General features: G+C 37.6%; 1 protein-coding gene and 1 long non-coding RNA gene across 2 annotated transcripts; one reads left to right on the top strand and one right to left on the bottom strand.

The window, feature by feature from the left end:
- The first annotated feature begins 2,647 nt into the window (after positions 1–2,647).
- On the top strand, positions 2,648–4,292 carry LOC148781489 (uncharacterized). Its single transcript, XR_016058072.1, has 2 exons — positions 2,648–2,802; positions 2,888–4,292. It is a non-coding gene; the product is annotated as an uncharacterized LOC148781489 (long non-coding RNA).
- Positions 4,293–4,509: 217 nt separating this feature from the next.
- On the bottom strand, positions 4,510–16,571 carry LOC18434498 (putative metal-nicotianamine transporter YSL6). The gene is given in 8 exon segments (XM_011625156.3): positions 4,510–5,730; positions 6,528–6,660; positions 7,252–7,441; positions 7,776–7,913; positions 11,493–11,566; positions 11,569–11,592; positions 12,549–12,721; positions 15,902–16,571. Coding segments are annotated over 8 exon segments (2,070 nt in total). The 5' UTR covers positions 16,266–16,571; the 3' UTR covers positions 4,510–4,756.
- Between the last annotated feature and the right edge of the window lie 2,209 nt (positions 16,572–18,780).

Raw genomic sequence — 18,780 nt, 5'->3', positions numbered from 1 at the left:
GGGGTTGAGGTGGCAATAGGTCGGGTTCGGCTGGACCTGAATAGTATTTGGGTCCAAAATTTGGACCAGTAGGATTCCAACTCTACCTGTTGGCTTTCGGGTTTGGTCGTATCCATTGTCACCCTATGACTATGAGCTTTTTTTTTTTTCTTTATCTTTTTTTCTGGAAACGGTTTCTATGCGGCCAGCTCGCATATTATAGAAATACGGGCTTGGCAATAAATATATTTTTAAATATAATTTAATCTTAATTTTTAGAGAATATATAATCTTTAACATGGAGATCATGAATATGATTTTTTTTCTGAAAATTAGAAATAATAATTATTAAAAAACATTTGGACCGTTAGTTACACTTTCTTTTTAGATAGACCACCTATTTGTGTCCACTATTAAGAGGATGGATGCTTTATACCACCACATATTGTAGAAATGTGGTCCAGCCTACATGAATTTTTTTTTTTTTACCATCATATACCATTCGACTGACCGTTTTTTTTTTTTTGCCAATAATATTGTAAATGCTACCAATATTGTGACAATATGAACATCTAGTGCACCTAAAGACACATGATTACCATTATATACCTTATGACTATGGGTACGGGTCAGGTCTGGCTGAACCCGAATCCGGATATAAATAATATTTGGGTCCAAAATTTAAACCCATATCCTAACTTGAGGTCAGCTATACCATCGGGTCCAGGTCTAATCGGGTCCCATCCCTAGATAGGGCTAATGCCCGCGCTAGGACAGGCCTCTTAGGCCCATTGCTGCCCCTAACTTCATATTTTGTTATGGGAAGATATCAATAAAACAGTCAACCAACTACAAAAACTTGATGAGGTGGCTAAATCATCAAAATTTCAACTTATTAATTTCTTAAAGATGATTTCACTTCAGTTTGTATAGAGCTGAGGCTCTAAACAATGCCCACCTTCAAATAGCATCGAGAAGTATGGTTTCAATACCCTTCAAATAGCATCGAGAAGTATGGTTTCAATACTAGAACGTTTGTGATAGCTTTAAATTATATTTTTATTTTTAATTATAAAATTTAAGGCTTAAAAAATAGTATAGATTGAGCAGATCTATGAAGTCTTGAAAATTGACAGAAATATGCTATAAGATGTACCATTTTCAAAACTTGAAATCTATTTTTTTCTCATGTTCATGCATCTTGATGTCGAGATGATCAATTTGATGATATTTGAGCATCAAAATAACCTCTTCTAGTGAATGTTTTGAGGTTGGCATTAATTTGATTATTTAGAAGTCTATATAAACCTTTCCCGAGAGAATTTTAGTTATTCAGCCACTTCTACTTATTTGAGCTAAATGATTTAAACCCTCTTATTTGGCATGGATTTCGAACTCGGGTTTTGTTTTTTTGTTTTTTTTTTGACAAAAATCTTGCTTTAGGTTTAGAACCCGAGCAAATATAAATATTTATGCCTTATGGTTTGAGTGATTTGTGTTAATTGGGCAAAATTATCATAATGTGCTCACTCTCTTATGTTAACTTTCAAATCTAAAACAATATTTTTCACAAAAATATATTTTAGACTTGGAACCCAAAACAAGTAGGTGTATTTAAATCATTTGGCTCAGATCACTTGAGCATGTCAAATTACCAAAGATGCCTTTGCTTGTTACAGGTACAAACTCTGAGCCATGGCAATTTGGACAATTTTTAACAAAATTCTTGAGTAAGTATTCAAATTAAAGGGTATTATTCTAAAACTAATTAAGGAGTTAATAAAACTATTGATTTAAACCACCTCATTGTTTTTTGGGTGCAGTTGGCATACGGATGCATCCGTAGCTGTAAAGGTAAGGTGCACCTTCAAATTTTATAATGGTATATAATTTTGATGTAAAATGTTCTTAGGATTATCTCAAAATCTATTTTTATATCTAATTATAAAATTTTAAATTTTAAAAATGGTTAAAATCAAGTAGATCTATAAACATACACTATTTTTGAGACTTAAAATCTTTTTATTTTTCATGGTCATACATCTCGATGTCGAGATGATCAATCAAAGGGTTTTTCAATATTAAAACTACTTTTTTTGATGGATTTTTGAGGTGCATTCGTAGGTCTACAATAAAAGGTTGCATCCTTATATAAACTTTTTCCTTAATTTTTTGGTGCCATTTGTATAAGGTGTCAACCTTAAACAATCAAATTAAGGTACACTTTCTATCTTATTCACTTAGTGTTCATAGATGTACTTGATTTGAACCATTTTTGAAGTTCAAGATTTTATAATTGGTGATGCAAATAGATTCTCAAGCCATCCTAAGAATTTTTTATACCAAAATTATATTTATGATAAAATTTGGATGTGGGCCTGAATTTGATTGTTTACTGCTGCGACCTTATACAAACCACACCCTTCTTGTATTGATACTTTGAGTAAGGTTTGGTGGTGTGTAATAAGCAGCATATGGAGAGAGAGAGAGAGAGAGAGAGAGAGAGAGAGAGAGAGAGAGAGAGAGAGAGAGAGAGAGAGAGAGAGAGAGAGCTCAGTATTACTCTACTTGGTTTCCTTGTATTGAATAATTTGATGTGAAATTTGATGTGGTGGTGAAATAATATGAAGCATATGGCGTATTAATATGCAAAGATAGGGGCACGTCTGGTTCTGGTAGCGAGGAGGGAGCGACGTCTTCGAGAAGTTGCAAAGAGAGCACGCAGCAACGGCTCACCCAAAGTGCTCGTCCTCCCTGCCGACGTACCAACACTCGATGAGTGCAAGAGATTCATTGAAGAAACAATAAACCATTTCAGTCGTTGTAAGTACTATGATTTTGTCGTGGATCATTTGCTATTGAGAGAAAGAGAGAGAGAGATCGGCCTAATTGAGTTTATATTTCGTAGTGGATCATTTGGTTAACAATGCCAGAGTGGCAATTGTCGACGTGTTTGAAGAAGTGACAAGCATAACAAATCTTCAAGAAGTTATGGGAATTAGATCATTTGATCTTTCTGTTTATTGAAAGTTGTGGTAATCAGCATCATCTTTCTCTAATATTGAAATTTCCCTGGTATTTTTTTATGACTTCCTGTGCTTTATCAACAGAACGTAAACTTTTGGGGTGCCATATATCCAACTTATTATGCAATCCCCCACCTTAGAAAAGTCCGATGAAAGACTGTGTGGTAGATGCTGCTGCTGCAGCAGGGTTTCCACTGCCAAGAATGAGTGTATATAATGTAAGTGAAAATGAGAGAGAATGAGTCTGTATAATGTATGTGAAATGAATGAGAGAGAGAGAGAGAGATGTTCAATCTCCAACCTGCTAAGAGAGAGAGAGAGAGCTGTTCATTCCGCACCCTGTTAAGAATCCTTGTTAAGATCCATGAGAGAGACCAATTCATTCTCCACCAGGTTATAACCCTGATCGAGAGACCTATTCACTCTCCGCCCTGTTATGTTAAAGGCCACAGAGAGAGAGACAGGGTCCAGCTTTTCTCTATTTTTCAATTACTACTGCAATACGCATCATGGTTTTCAGGCTAGTAAAGTAGCTGTAGTTAATTTTTATGAGACAATGAGGATGGAAATCGGGGACGAGATTGGGATTACAATCGCAACACCTGGTTGGACTGAATCAGAGATCAGCAAAGGCAATTCATGAACAGCAAAGGCATGCAGGCGGACCAAAAGACAATATATGTGAGAAAAACTACACCTAACTCACTTAACTGCTAGAGGGCCTCAAATTATCTTTTCAGTCTAATGCTCACTAAGCTTTAGTATGAAAAATTTGCTCTCTACTTCAATATTTCTCCGCAAGCTCTGCTCTAAAAGATTTCCTCTTTCTGATTCTAGAATTATTGCTAAGCATCAATGGAATCCTAACGATTTTGTTCGAGCTGGTGAAGGCTTTGGTTAGGGTCATGCCAGTTATGCACGTAGATGAATGTCCAGAAGGAATTGTGAAGAGTGCATGTCGAGGAGAGAAAAACATAACAGAGCCATTATAGGTCAGGATTTCGTTCCTCTACAGGCAGGCTTCTGGTCCCTGAGATGGTGGATTGGTCCTTTGCCCTGCTTTCTCTCACTAAACAAGGGAGAGGGAGGCAACTCCCAAGCAAGAGACTTGCAGATGATGCCAAATCAAAATAATCACAGAATGGAAAGGAGGAAAGGTGAAATCTGGGCTTGGCACACGGGGCACTGAGTAACAAAAGTTTGCTGTTGAGCCGCCTCCTATGCGACTGTTTTAATAATTTTAGCTATTATTCTATCACATATTTGCATGACTAGAGCAAGAATAAATCTCTCTCTCTCTCTCTCTCTCTCTCTCTCTCTCTTTTTTGACAAGAATAAGTTTCTCACGAAAACCAGTCAATCCAGCCCTATTTTGAAATACTGCATAATATATGCAGGTTGCTAATATGTAGATAAAGATAACCATGGTATTAAACATCCAGGGTATTAAACATCCAGGCAAGCACAAATTCACTAGATGTATGCATATGAAGCACTCATGAGCTGCCTAAATATGCATGTAGATTAGCTTAGGCTGTTGCGGAAGTTAATGCATCCATGACACTTATTTACATTGACGTTCATGTTCATGCACATGCATCCAAGCTTACGCATGCTCCCACATAAATTATGCTCATGAAAAACTAGAACACTATGTGGATGAAAAGAGAGCAACCTGCAGTTCTGTCTTGAAGATAATAGAACCAGAGAAGCATCATACATAATTATGTACAATGCCTGTATGACGAATCCTAATCATCATGCAGAGCGCAGCCCATCTGACCATTCATTCAGCTACTTGTAGAAGGCCCAAAGGACATACATATAGGAGGATTAATCTTGAAAATTGAAAGCACGGCTGAAGGAATGGACCAAATGCCGTCTCCACATATCAAACCTGATGCAACTGCCCCTGCATATGCCTCTGCCTCCTCCTCATTGATCCTCTCCCAAACATATAAAATCACCGTCCCCACAAACATATCGATTGCAAAATACGCCCCAATATAAAAGGGTATACCCATTACCATTGGAATTGGGATATAATTAGCCACTCCTTTAGGCAACACATCCCTCAAGAGGTTAATGACCAAAGCTGCAGCAAAGAATCCACAGCACATCTCCAAGCAATACTTGGGCAAAGAAGAGAAGCCCTCAACACCCAATATAGCCATCTCCCTAAATATAACCGCATATGGAGCCTTGTATGGACCATCAGGAGAGCCTATATCAAAGGCATTCCAAAACATCCAAAAGGAGAGAGGGGCCAAGACACAACCCATAGCGGTTCCAATCAATTGGCTAACAAACATAGACCGAGGAGACGAATATGTGAGATAACCAGTCTTGAAGTCTTGCATAAGGTCAGCAGCTGTGGAAACAATAGACATCATGACCCCACATGCAGCTAAGCCGGCAAGGACCCCACCATTTGGGCCTACCCAAGAGGCAAATATGAATAGACCAAGATTTCCATAAGTGGAGGCAAGGTTCCAGTCAGTCAGGCCACATCCATAAGAGTTGCAAAAGGCAAAGCATGGGGCAGCAATATAACAGAAGAGGACCAGATACCATTTGAGAGGGGGGAATATGCGGGGAATAGCGGCCATGGATATTGCAGCAAGGCCTATGTATCCTGAGGCAGCAATCCATGAGGGTATTTTGTCCCTGAGGAATGTTTCATCCCTTCTTCTCTCCTCGAGAATTACTTTTGAAACTTCACTGTCTGTTAAAATTGCGAAAGTCATGTTATAAACTTGACAATTTGAGATCTCTTTTATGACAAACCATAAAACCAATATTTGAAGAAAAATTAGGTACTTGATTTGTATTGGTGCCTATGATCTGAATGGAGAGCAATGGGTACAGTATTATGGGATGTAAATAGAGTCCAAAAAAAGGCAGTGGAAACTCATTAAAAAAAGGGAAATTTATCAAAGTACTTATAAGAGATTGGTTATTTGACAATTCTATTCCAACTTGAAATAAAGGGTTCTTTTATGGGTATTTTGAAATAAAACCAAAAGATGTTAGTAAGATGTTAAATAGTTCATCTCTTATGGGCATTGTGATAAATTTTCCTTAAAAAAATGGTTTAAAGGAACTGATTTTACTGAAATTAGGAAACTCATTTCTTACACACAAAAAATCAACCTGCATATGGGATGTAAATAGAGTCCACAAAAAGGCAGTGGAAACTCATTAAAAAAAGGGAAATTTATCAAAGTACTTATAAGAGATTGGTTATTTGACAATTCTATTCCAACTTGAAATAAAGGGTTCTTTTATAGGTATTTTGAAATAAAACCAAAAGATGTTAGTAAGATGTTAAATAGTTCATCTCTTATGGGCATTGTGATAAATTTTCCTTAAAAAAATGGTTTAAAGGAACTGACTTTACTGAAATTAGGAAACTCATTTCTTACACACAAAAAATGAACCTGCATATGCATCAGTACTTTTTCTCAAGTTGCTAGCAATGAAAATTTGTGGAAATAAGTGGAATATTTTCAGTACGGTCACCTCGAAAATTGTTGATCAGTGGAATCTTGCTCTGCTTTGAGCGTTGAGCACATAATTCCCTGACTGTTACAACTACAATCTTGATCAAGTTGTAAAGCCCATCTCCAACGATAAGAGCGATTGCTATAAAGACCTGCAAATAGTATTAAGGATGAGTAGCACTTCGTCTATTCAGTAACAAATGGTATTATGGAAAACATACTCTTTTTCACAAGTCTAGACAGCATGGGGAAGTGTAATGATGGGCTTCACCATGAAACTAGTCCCGATGGTTCCATGTTCACTAATATTCAATAAGCTGCATTGGACCATAATAAAATTATTTCATTGGTGATATGACTAAATTTCTATTCCTCTATGTTTCATGGCTACATGTTTCAGCCGTTGCCTTGTTATATATTTGTCTTCCATAACAGACCTTGAGATTCCTCTAATCTGGTAGGTTATGGTCATATTCTTTTGCACTAGATATTTTTTTAGGTGAGACAGGGCTACCAATTTCAAGATCATTTAATAAACAAACTCCCCTTGTTTACCTATTAAAAATAAATATATAAATAAATAAACTCCCCTTCTTCTAGAAACCCAACTCTTCTTAGATAATGCATCCTAGTTTTCTCCTTTAAGCCTTTCTTTTGTTAAAATGAAAAATTAGTCATCAAGAATCCTGGAAATTGCACTTGACTTAATGCCAGTAAAGTAGACCCACTTGTTTACAGCATACCTTATATCCAAAGAGACCTTGAAAGTCATTGTTACCAAGATTTGCTGGATACCAATCACCAGCACGTTGTGAAATAAATGGCCATAAAAACCCCCATGATACAATTGCCCCGAACAGCACTGAACAATTGACTATATGTGGGCAGATAAGACCACACCCGATATACGTTGGGCTGAAGTCAAAATAAAATCTGCATGGACGAAAGAGACCACAACATATATCCAAACATGTGGCCAATTTGAGAGGTTTCTTTGATGCTTAAGCTAGAAAAAACAGCAAAAGAAAAAATATCCCCAGATTCTCTTGGGGACAAACACTATAATCCAATAAACTAGGTAAGAACAAAGTCCAATGGGGTCATGAACAACCCATTGAAGGATGGATGGAAATGGAGAGAGAGTGAGAGTTACCAGGATAAGATGTGACCCCAAAGGTCCATCACCGCCCAGTGATGATCCCATTGCAGAATGTAATACCATAGTCCATTGGATTACCATTATAATATGAGATTCTCACATTCTTACGTGTTTTTTAATGCTTCCAGCCCAAGACTGGGAAAGTTATCAAAGCCACATGAGTCTCCAATACCACTGAAGAACCACTTAAAAAAACTCCAGAACAAGCTAATGCTTAAATATTTGCCAAGGGAGCGAACTTGATTCCTGCAACTCAAGGAGGAGAAAACTTCACATAGAATTCATTAAGTGAAATACAACATCAAGCCATTTCTAGACGATAACTAGAGAAGTGAACAAAGAAACTTAAAACCATGAAGAATACCACATGTCACTAAAATAAATTCAGTGCCCAATATGTCACTAAAATAAATTCAGTTCCTAAGTTGATATTATTCTAGTCCAGATATCAAGCCTTTACATTACAATAACAATGATCCCAACAAATTACGGGAAGAAATCCTTTCCTCAAAGACTTCAAGGATCATACTCAATATTACAACAGTTCATGCTATCAAATCAATGACAAGACCATCACATGCATTACATAGTTCTTTTTTATCAACCATAAATATTGTTGTCCTTGGCCTACCAAGACTAAATTGGTGGAGCTCAGTCACCGACAAGGTCGATAGTAGGTTGGCTGGGTGGAAAGGGAGATTCCTCTCTCCAGCTGGTAGATTGACCCTCATATAGGCTACTTTAGCCAGTATTCCTCTTTTTGTCATGTCCCTCTTCCATATGCCTACACCAGTTCAAGCCAGATTGGAGAAGCTCATGAGAAATTTCTTATGGTCGAGTGAGGGAGGCCATAAATTTCATCTTATTTCTTGGGCCTGGGTTTGCACCGTCAAGGCTCAATGACGTCTTGGTATCAGAAATCTCATATCCACAAATCTAGCTCTTCTTGGAAAATGGTGGTGGCGTCTTCCACTCAGCCAAATCATCTTTGGAGAGGAGTTGTATTCCATAAATACTGTCGAGACCACGCACGGCTACCTTCCTGTAGAACCAGTGGCCAGTTATCAGGCTTCTGGAGGTCTCTTCTACATTGCTGCTGCCTTTTCTCAGAGAAGGTGCGCTTCCGCCTGAGAATTGGTAATAGAGTCTCTTCTGGTTAGACACTTGGGTAGGCAAATCCGCACTAAAGGACGTGTTCCATTCTCTCTTCAGAATTGCAGTTGATACCCTAGCCAAGGTAGCAAACAGATTTACTACTCTTGGGTCCTCGAGATCGTGGAACCCAAATTTCAGAAGACCACTCACCGAGGACGAGATTAGTGCCTTCTCGGTTTTTTCATCCACACTTGCACAAATCTTCATCCTGCTGTTTCGGAAGGGTAAGATCATATGGACACCCAATGCTTCTGGGGTTTTCTCTGTAGCCTCCTTTTATCAAGCTATCTACCTGACATCAATTTCCTTTACTGCCTCTCCCTCCATTGCTGCCAAAGCATGGTTCCCCTCAATTCCAAGATCCAGTTCTTTAATTGGGTCACCCCTCACAAAAGGGCCCTCACTCTAGACCATCTTCAAAGGAGAGGAATTCCCTACCCAATAGATGTGCGTTGTGTTTGAAGGCTGAAGAGACCAATGCCCATCTATTCAATCACTGAGATTTTGTTTTTTCTCTTTGGTCCTATGTACTCAATCTTTTTAATTGGACCTGGGTTACCCCTCAGTCCATTCCCCAACTTTTCTCATCCTGTCTTGGACTAATTCCAGCTATTTCCTGTGGAGAACATCGATTGCAGCCATCGTATGGACCATATGGCTCGAAAGTAATAGTCGTATTTTCTGGGGGAAGAAGGCCTCTATTCCCACTATGCTTGACAAAGTTCACACCCTTGTGTCATTTTCGACTAAGAACCACAACACTCTCAGAAGCTTCTCCTTCACTGCCCAAGTTGGGCACCTAAAGCTTAACTTTAATGCGTGCTCCGTTGGCAACCCTGACCCCTCCGGCATTGGAGGCATTTACAGAAACACCGAAGGCTCCACCATCCTTTCATACTCTTCACCGATTGGCTCATCAGATTCTACAAATACGGAGGCTCTGGCTTTGCTTGAAGGCCTTCGAAGATTCAACACAAGCTGGAACACACACCTGGTAGCTGAAGGAGACTCAAAAATTGTAATCACCTGGGCTTCTGGTCTTGCTCCCTGCCCATGAAGACTTGAGCCTATTTTCAACAAAATAGCTCTCATCTGCAGCTCCTTAAGCATCACTTGGAGACACATCTTTAGGGAAGGAAATGCTGCTACCGACACCCTATCTAGGGATGGCGCAAGCCTTAACAATCCTCGGGCCACTTAGCAGACATCCAAGATTTTTCCTCTCTTTTAAATTTGTGTCAAAGTAGAGTTTTTTTGCTTTTATTTATTAAACCCATGGGGGTTTTTGTATAGGGCACCTGCCAAGCAGGTATGCCCAATCATGGACATGTGTTACACACACACGAGCTACTCTGTAATCCCTTTACTTATTAACACAACAGTTAGCATTCTAAAAAAAAACTTAACGTTAATCTATTTTCAAGGTTAGTTTCTGTTGCATTGATCACTAGTATATGCTCCAGATAAAGGCCTTACTAAACTTAATGTTAATCTATTTTCAAGGTTAGTTTCTGTTGCATTGATCACTAGTATATGCTCCAGATAAAGGCCTTACTCATACCATTTTCGACAAGGGCCTTCTAAATATCATTGAATACCCATAGCACTGAAACACTCACCAAGCATCCCAGAGAGCAAGAATGATTTTCCACAAATAAATCCACCACCAACTAAGAAAGATCTCAAAACCAATATGAACAATTTCCCAATTTCGGGCAATATATGACACTATATTTTATTTTGAAAGAATAATAGTGCATTTGGAAATTGTGAAAAAAATTATTTGGGCAGATCTTTTGAAGACAGAAATTGAAATGTTGTCTTTACAAAATAGTTACTAAGAAAAGATTTGTCATTATTTGACCATTTGTCTTTTAGAGCCATAAATGTCTTAATCATATTTGTTGTGATGTTCATGAATGGTTCAGAATATTACAACAATTTCCATCTTTGGACTGTTGGAGATGGGATCACTTCAGTAATTTTTACAAGTATTCTTTTTTCACTAATTGGTACTATTATAGATACGTCATGGTACGGGATTATTTTGACTACAAGATCAAATCAAATAATAGAGCATGACCTTACAAGTAAAGTGCAACAAATTGGGATTCATTTATCAACTGATTTTTTTCTTCCATTTAAACTCATTTCTATAATTCTTTTAGTTTCCTTAGTAGAGGCAATTGCTATGGCTAGTGCAGAATTAAAAAAAAATTAATTGGAAGTGCCAATTCAGTCAAATATCAAATGAAATATGAATATGAATATGAATACCAGAGTAAATTAATAAGTTTAATCAAAATTCTGAATTTTGTTTTCAAACATTTAAAAGGGAATTTTAATATTAATTTCCTATGCACATCCGCTCACATATATCTCCATACCACATGTGCATTACACTTCAAAACAATCAAGAATGGATACTTGTAGAAATATACAAACTAGAAAAGTATTTTTATCTTGATCAATAATTTCATTATAGATTTCTCCAATTTTGGTTCATTGAAAACAAAACAAGATAAACTTGAGTGTAGATAAACTTGAGTACATCAATTAAAATAAATCAATTGTATACAAAGGAAAAAAAATTTATTTCAACAGAAAACTCAATTTTCCAGAAAAAGGGGCACGACTCCAACTGGAAAAGTTCTACAACAAAATAATTACCTTGCAAGTTCAGCACCAGAACTTGTATGAAAGCTATTTATCAACGTAGCTGTGGCTGTACCGCTAGGATATGTGTGAGCTTGTAGTCAATTACCATTACCTTTATAGACACACAATAAAGAAAGAAAACCTATTAGTGCAAATTATTCTTTTTTTTTTTAACATATTAGTGCAAATTATTCTTATTACTGATTTCTTTTACAAACTTCAACAGCTTTGAAATTGCTTTCCAAAAGAAGTAGCTGATCATCACCTCTTTTTAGAAAATGAACACTGTACCATCTAGTTTTACATGGATGTTTGAAGAGAAACTGGATTTTAATCACAGTATTGGAAAAGAGACTGCATATGTCCGGGCTTTTATTTTGCACTTATAGGACTTGATGGTTAGAAGAAAAAACCGTTGGGTGGAAATGAGGTTTAGAGCTTCTAAAAGTGAGTATATGCCACAAATGATAGAAATTTTTGGTCGATATATTTGGTTGGAAAGCTAAAACAGTAAGAAATAATACCTAATTCCTCTCAACATTGAGGTGGCTTTAAATAGTATGTATACTGCTGAGAAAGTGGCCATCAGGTCAGTACATTTTCTCTCCCTGAGAGAGAGAGAGAGAGAGAGAGAGAGAGAGAGAGAGAGAGAGAGAGAGAAAGAGAGGTCACTAAAACAAAAAAAACAAAAAAAAATCTCACAAGAAAGCCTAACACTATCCTGCTGGATTCAAATCTTAATGTGCAGAGGGAGGGAGGGAGAGAGAGATCTCACAAAAAGCCCATCACTGTCCTGCTAGATTTAAATCTCATGGTGCAGGGGAACGTATACTAAAATCCAATGGACTATGGAAAAGCATAATCCATCTGGGTCATCACCATTCAATGACATGGACAGTGATGGTAAGAGAGTGTGACCTGCTGTTGGATTTGTGAAACTTGATATGGTGGTCCACCCTCTCCCTATCACCATCCATCATTTCAATCGACAGCAATGAACCGACTATGCTTTCCTCTTTCCTGTAAAAGAATATTTTGCTTATGGGATAGTTTACTTAGAGCACATACCTTCCTGAGTGCCACAAGACTGAACAAGCCAAGAAAACTAACAACAAACATGAACCCAATCATCCACCCCAATGATGGATTTTTCACATCTTCTTGCCTATTACCCAGATAATCAGCTCCAAGAAGTTCATATGTCCTCTGATCCAAGGCTAGCAAATATGACCCAAAGCCTCCTGTTGTAGAGATAACAAAGCATTAGTCAAAACCACAATAACTTTAAAGCCTACTAATCATAATCTCTGGAACATAATATAATTAATTTCCGATCTCTTAGCAAAAGATAGATTTAAATGACATATATCGCCCATAGATTTAAATGACATATATCGCCCAAATAAATATTCAAATGAACATATGGCCCAAATAAAATATATCTCATTTGCTGATTTCAGTTCCTAGCAAATACATCGAAAAGATTAGTAAACCAAAATAAGTAGCAGTTACTAGCTATATCTTAATATAGGAAAAGTATATAAAGAGACCATTTACACTATTTTTGTCCATCAAATTTCAAATCAGATGGTTGTAAGTGGACCTGTGACTAAACTCAAAGCCCAACAATAAATTTCTTGAACTTTGTGACACACCCCAAGCCATCCAATTGGACATCTAATGGCTGGGATTAATTGTGACCTCCTTGTACTAAAGATAAATGATCTCATAGTATACCATCCCCTTAATATATAACATTTTCCCAATCTCAGTTTTAAGAAAACGATCGATACAAACTTCCACGTTCCATAACCAATACAGCCATCTAGAGAGTGAATTTGATTAAAAAGTGACTTCATCTGGGCTTAATAGAATCTCCAAACTCAGATGCGTATTTTAGACCCAGTATAGTAAATAGTAAAGATTTCACTGGTAACCTCTTCTTTGTGCAGTCAAAATCCATAGCTTCAACAAAAGAATTCAGTTTAACCCCCAAGTCAAGCACTACACACAAATTGGGATTTAGGCTCTAGGATTGGTGGTTGCTGCTTTAAATTGGCAAGGCACAGCATCCAAGTTTCAAATCCCACCACCAACCAAACCCCCAAAATGGTTAATGTGTAAAAAGGGCAAATAAAAGCTTCCAAGGTTCAAAGGCCAACACCAACTTAACCCTCAAAGTAAAAGAATGATCATAATCATGGTTGTAGGGGTGAAAATTTGTATTTGGTAGACAAAGATCCAAAGGTGGAGTCGGCACATGTTTTTAAGAAAACCTTAGGAAATATCAAGGCAAGCGCTTTCTAAAACAACATCCTCAAAACATGAGGGTAAGTAATATTCCTCAACAAAGGGTCATCCTAATTGATTCTGGCAGTATAGGCAAATCCATATATCCATGGGTAGCTCAACACAGCAATTATTGTATAATATATCCATATAATAAGCGTGAGGTCACGGTGGTTGGTAGGCTAAAGTTAACATGCAAGGTAAAAATGTTCAAGGTCACAATAACCATATATATATGCATCCCTCCCTTACGAATAGCTACATGATCCATGATGGACCCAATCTAAGGGATATCAAGAGACACAATTCACCTCGTTGGGACATAGTTATTGGGCTCAGGTTTCGTGAAAATTTTCTTAATAGTAGTAGTTGTTGGAAACCGAAATGAACATGACTACAACTTGTCATCCACAAAAACAAAGGGCAAACACAACTTCCTAACAAATTCTCAAAGAAGTACTTGCATTTTTTCCCATCCAATCAATCTCAGAAGTTAACATGATGGATCTCTTTAGCAAACTAGTAGTATAACACGCATTACATGTTAATGGAGATGGTACCCATATGAAGGGTCTCTATGAGCAGCCATATCCTTTGATTGAGCCATACATCCCTAGACCAGTAGGGTCCAAAAGTTTACAAGATTTCAAATTGAAACCATCAAAGGCTTATCATCACATAAAACAACAAGTTGGGAACCACTAATTGGAAGATAGTTTTTGGAGGGACTTGTTCTTAAAACTACAACATTATCTCCAATTCAATATGAAACTTGTAGACCTGTGAAGTCTTATACGCTGGACCTAAAGAATTCACCATGCATGTCACTCTGTCCTCTATTTACCATGCCTCAAGAAAATGGTGAAAACAAAAGATAATGCTTAGACACACTCTCCACAAATGAAAGAGAATAAGAACTCATAACTAGAACTTGCAAATTAGATAAATGTTCACCAGGCAATACCAAGGTCCAGTATGCAATGGTAAAATTCATCACTAAATTACACAATTTGAAAAATTTTACTAATTCTGATATAGAAGTCATGGTTTGTGGAAGTATCATGTATTTGTTCTAAAGTGTGAGCTAAGGTTGTAATTAAAATGCCCAGGAATGGTGTTGTTATGAGAGAGATATAAGGACAAGTTTTTCCAATCTGGCAAGATTAAAACTAATATTTTTAGGAATAGGGTTTTAATCAGTGTGGACACGTATGGTTTTAAGTTGTGGGGAGGGGTCACAGTTGCGGTGGGAATTTAAGAATAGTGTTCCAAATGGGTAGGACATTACAGAACATGGACTATGAATATGGGAGCATAATATTGAGGCAGCAAATTATTGAGATGTACCTATAAATAAGACAATCCCCTCAAATTGGTTCGGTGTTCTATATGCTCCTTAGGCCTTTACTGTACAAGATTTTGTTATTTGCTTCCTACCACTCATGTTATTGGACTCTCTCTCTCTCTCTCTCTCTCTCTCTCTCTCTCTCTCCCTGATTATGGATTTGTTCTCTGAAACTAGCTCCGCCACCATAAATAGATACTAATATAAGCCAGGAATAGGGTGCTGCCTTTTTTTCACACAGTGATGCAAAGAATGAAATGATAGAATCCAACCATGAAAAATTCATGATGATGAACCACTAAGAGGAACAAAATTTATCTTTTCCTTTTTCTTTTCGCAAGGCAAAGAAAATCTGGCTAGGGCAATTCGAACCAGCGGTCTAAGGACCAGAGCTCCTAAGGACAGTATACATGTAATATATACACAAATGTATAGTATATAACATGTGAAATCCAACCTACCCAAAATATATGAAACATATAAATTTAAGAGATGCACTGCATTCTACGGACACTAGATGAAAAACAGACTTTTCATAAAAGAATTCCCAGTCTTAGCCTCAAAAATTAAGCTAAGAAGAATAGCAACTTCTCACAACAGAAAAAAATTAATTATAAAAGGAAATTGTTGTTAACAAGTTTTTGCTATTCTAACTAAAACATATGGGTGCAATACTAGCTGATTGTTTTTTTCTCATACTCTCATCCTCACTGGCCTCAAAAACAATTCTAGAGAGAATGGGTTTTTACATAATCCTCAAAAACAATTCTAGACAGAAAGAGCTCACCGCTGAATGCGAGGCCATAGCAGGCAACAACGCAGGTCTGGATAACAGTGTTTTCTTGTCTGGTAAAAGGAGTAGTCCAAATACCTAATTGGGATACAAAACCAGTCCATGTCTTGATCAAGAAAAAACCCAACAAACCAGCAGCGACATTAAGAGAGGGAATTACCCCGACTGTGAGATTGAGCTTATGAGTAATTACACAGAAGAGACCTCCAAGAATAGCACTAACAAACAGGCCTCTGAATGTGATCTGATCTTTCCATGGCGGTATCTTCTCAACAACCTCAAATTCATCTCCAATCTTTTGAGAACCGCCCAACAAAGCCTCCGAGGTCTCCAATAGTGCAGGTTGTTCAGTACCCATCTCCAAAAACCAGAGGTGGGTGGCGTTGTTTAGAGAGAGAGGCCTATATGAGTTATCTCCTGGTGAATTTTCAAAGGAGAGAGAGAGAGGCCAAAAAATTGGATCTTTGGATCCGGGCCTACTTTGAGCTGGTTTTGGATGATTGAGAGAGAGAAACCTAGTTTCTGCCCTCTGAGAATGGGCGTTGAAGATAGAGAAAAAGAAGAGACATTTGGGATGAAGGAGAAAAAAGAAGAGAGAAAGAGTCTGAAGCGAGATAACGTCAAATACAGAAGGACGGTTGAAGAGAGTTGCGACGAAAAGCGAACGGTCGTTGGAAAAAGAGGGACATGATCCACGTGATCGAGACGATGATCAGTAAAAATCCGGCCCGCCAAGACCGGCCGGGGCGGCGCGACCGGCTTGGTCAACCGGGCTCTGAAAATTAAGAGCTTGTTACAAACTGTAGCCCGAGGGCTGGGGCGGGGCGACCATGAGGACCGGGCCAAGTCTGTCGGTCATTTCAAATTTTATTTTATTTTTTATTTGTTTTATTTGGCTCAAGTGATAGGGCTACGAGTTGCAACGAGTCCGGTACAAGTTCGATCCGGCTACACATGGACTCGATCCTGAACCCAAATAGTATTCGGGTCCAAAATTTGGACCCATACTTAGACCTGTTGGGTCCCTGGTCTGGTCAGATCCATTGCTACCTTATGAATATGAATATGATGAGTTTTTTTTTTATCAATTTTTTACCATCATATGTCGTATAACTATGAGCTTTTTTTTATCTTTTTATCTTTTTTACCATTAATTAGGGGTGGCAACGAGTTGGATATGAGTTGGGTCCAACTGGTTGGAGAACCAGACCCATACCCGAATAGATTCGGGTCCAGGTTTTGGACCCGTACCCAACCCGTCGGGTCCAAAAATTGGACCCATACCTAGACTCGTCGGGTCTCGGGTCTCTTGTCACCCTCACTATGAACTTCTTTTTTTCTTTTTTTTTTTTGCCCTTTTTTTACCATCATATACCGGTATTATTGGCAACAAGGTTACAATCACCCGATATTAGATTTCAAGCTATGTAATTTGTCGTTTAATAGCTAAGATGGCTGCTAGGTCTAATTATATACAATCTTTAATACACCCACATGAATAGGGCTTAAAGTAGAGTATTATATGGACCAGGACCCATATAGTGTTCGGGTCCAAGTTTTGGACCCGGACCCGACCCACTGAGCCCAAATGCTAGACCCATACCTGATGGGTCCCAGATCGGGTCTAAATCTATTGCCACCCCTACCAATGATATTTGTAAATATTGCCAATATTGTGAACAATATAAACACCTAGCATGTGCTTAAAGATGGTAATCAATGCCTAAAGATACATGATTGCCATCATATATGACTATGGTACAGGTCGGTTCTGGTTGGACTCGGACCTAATAATATTCGAGTCCAAAAGTTAGACCTATACCCGGAGCCTAGGTCAGGTATACCCATCAGCTCTCGGGTTTAGTCCAGTCCATTGCCTCTTAGGCCCCGTCTTTTTCCTTTTTTTGAGAAAAAAATCACAGATTTCATCCAAAAAAAATTTTCAAATTTTTTATAGAAAAGACGCTCACAAATCGACGACATATAAAAATAAATAAAAACGAACCCACAACCCCATTGGCTATAACTTTTTTTCTAGTGTACACATTACAAAAATCACGACCAGGGTTTTAGACCTTATATTTTTTTCCCAACATACATTAATTTCCTATCGGGATAATTAAAAAAATAAAATTGATTTTTTTATTTTTATTTTTATTTTTTTTAAACTAGGAGCTCATGAAGCCTACAACCCAAAAAATTCAGAAAAATAAAAATACACAACCCATTCTTTACAACCCAATTTATAGTAAGCATTGCAAAAATTTGGGAGATTAAATTTTTCATAGCTCAAACAAAAACTTGGATTTATCCCAAAAAAAAAAGGGCAAGGAATCAACATGTCTAATTTTGATTTTGTTGTTTCTTGCTCTTTGATGGAATCCGGAGCCATTTACTTGGTCTTCAAAACCCATTCTTGGAAAGAATCTACATACCCATTCTTGGCTTTGATTTGTTAGCCAAATAAAACCTGAGCCAGTGTGGCTGATTTAGTGGAGGGCTTGATAGATTATTAGAAGCAGAAAGAGACTACAGGGGGGAGAGAGAGGGAGGAAAGGAGAAGAGAAGGGGTGCACAGACCTGCAAGCAAAAGAGAGCAGGAGGGGGTAGAGAGAGAGGGTAGAGTAAAAAAGAAGAGAAAGAGAGGGAGAGTTACTAAAAAAAAAGTATCGAGGGAGTAAAGATGCGGAGAGTGTATGAATTAGAAGAGAGAGAATCAAATTTAATAACTTTTTTAAGGGAAAATTTCATGCAGGCCTTTAATTTCTTATCTTGTTTCACGGTAGGCCTTCTTTTTATTTTTCTTTTAAACGACATAAAAAAAACCTTCACATATTTACCGTACTCTCTCATCTGTTTTTTCTGACGTTAAT

The sequence above is a fragment of the Amborella trichopoda genome, chromosome 6 (assembly GCF_054954075.1).
Source record: "Amborella trichopoda isolate Santa Cruz 75 chromosome 6, AtrichopodaSantaCruz75HAP2 v2.0, whole genome shotgun sequence".
In the NCBI taxonomy this organism is placed as follows: Eukaryota; Viridiplantae; Streptophyta; class Magnoliopsida; order Amborellales; family Amborellaceae; genus Amborella; species Amborella trichopoda.
The sequence above is the reverse complement of the archived record's forward strand: the minus strand, read 5'-3'. Positions and strand labels throughout refer to the sequence as shown.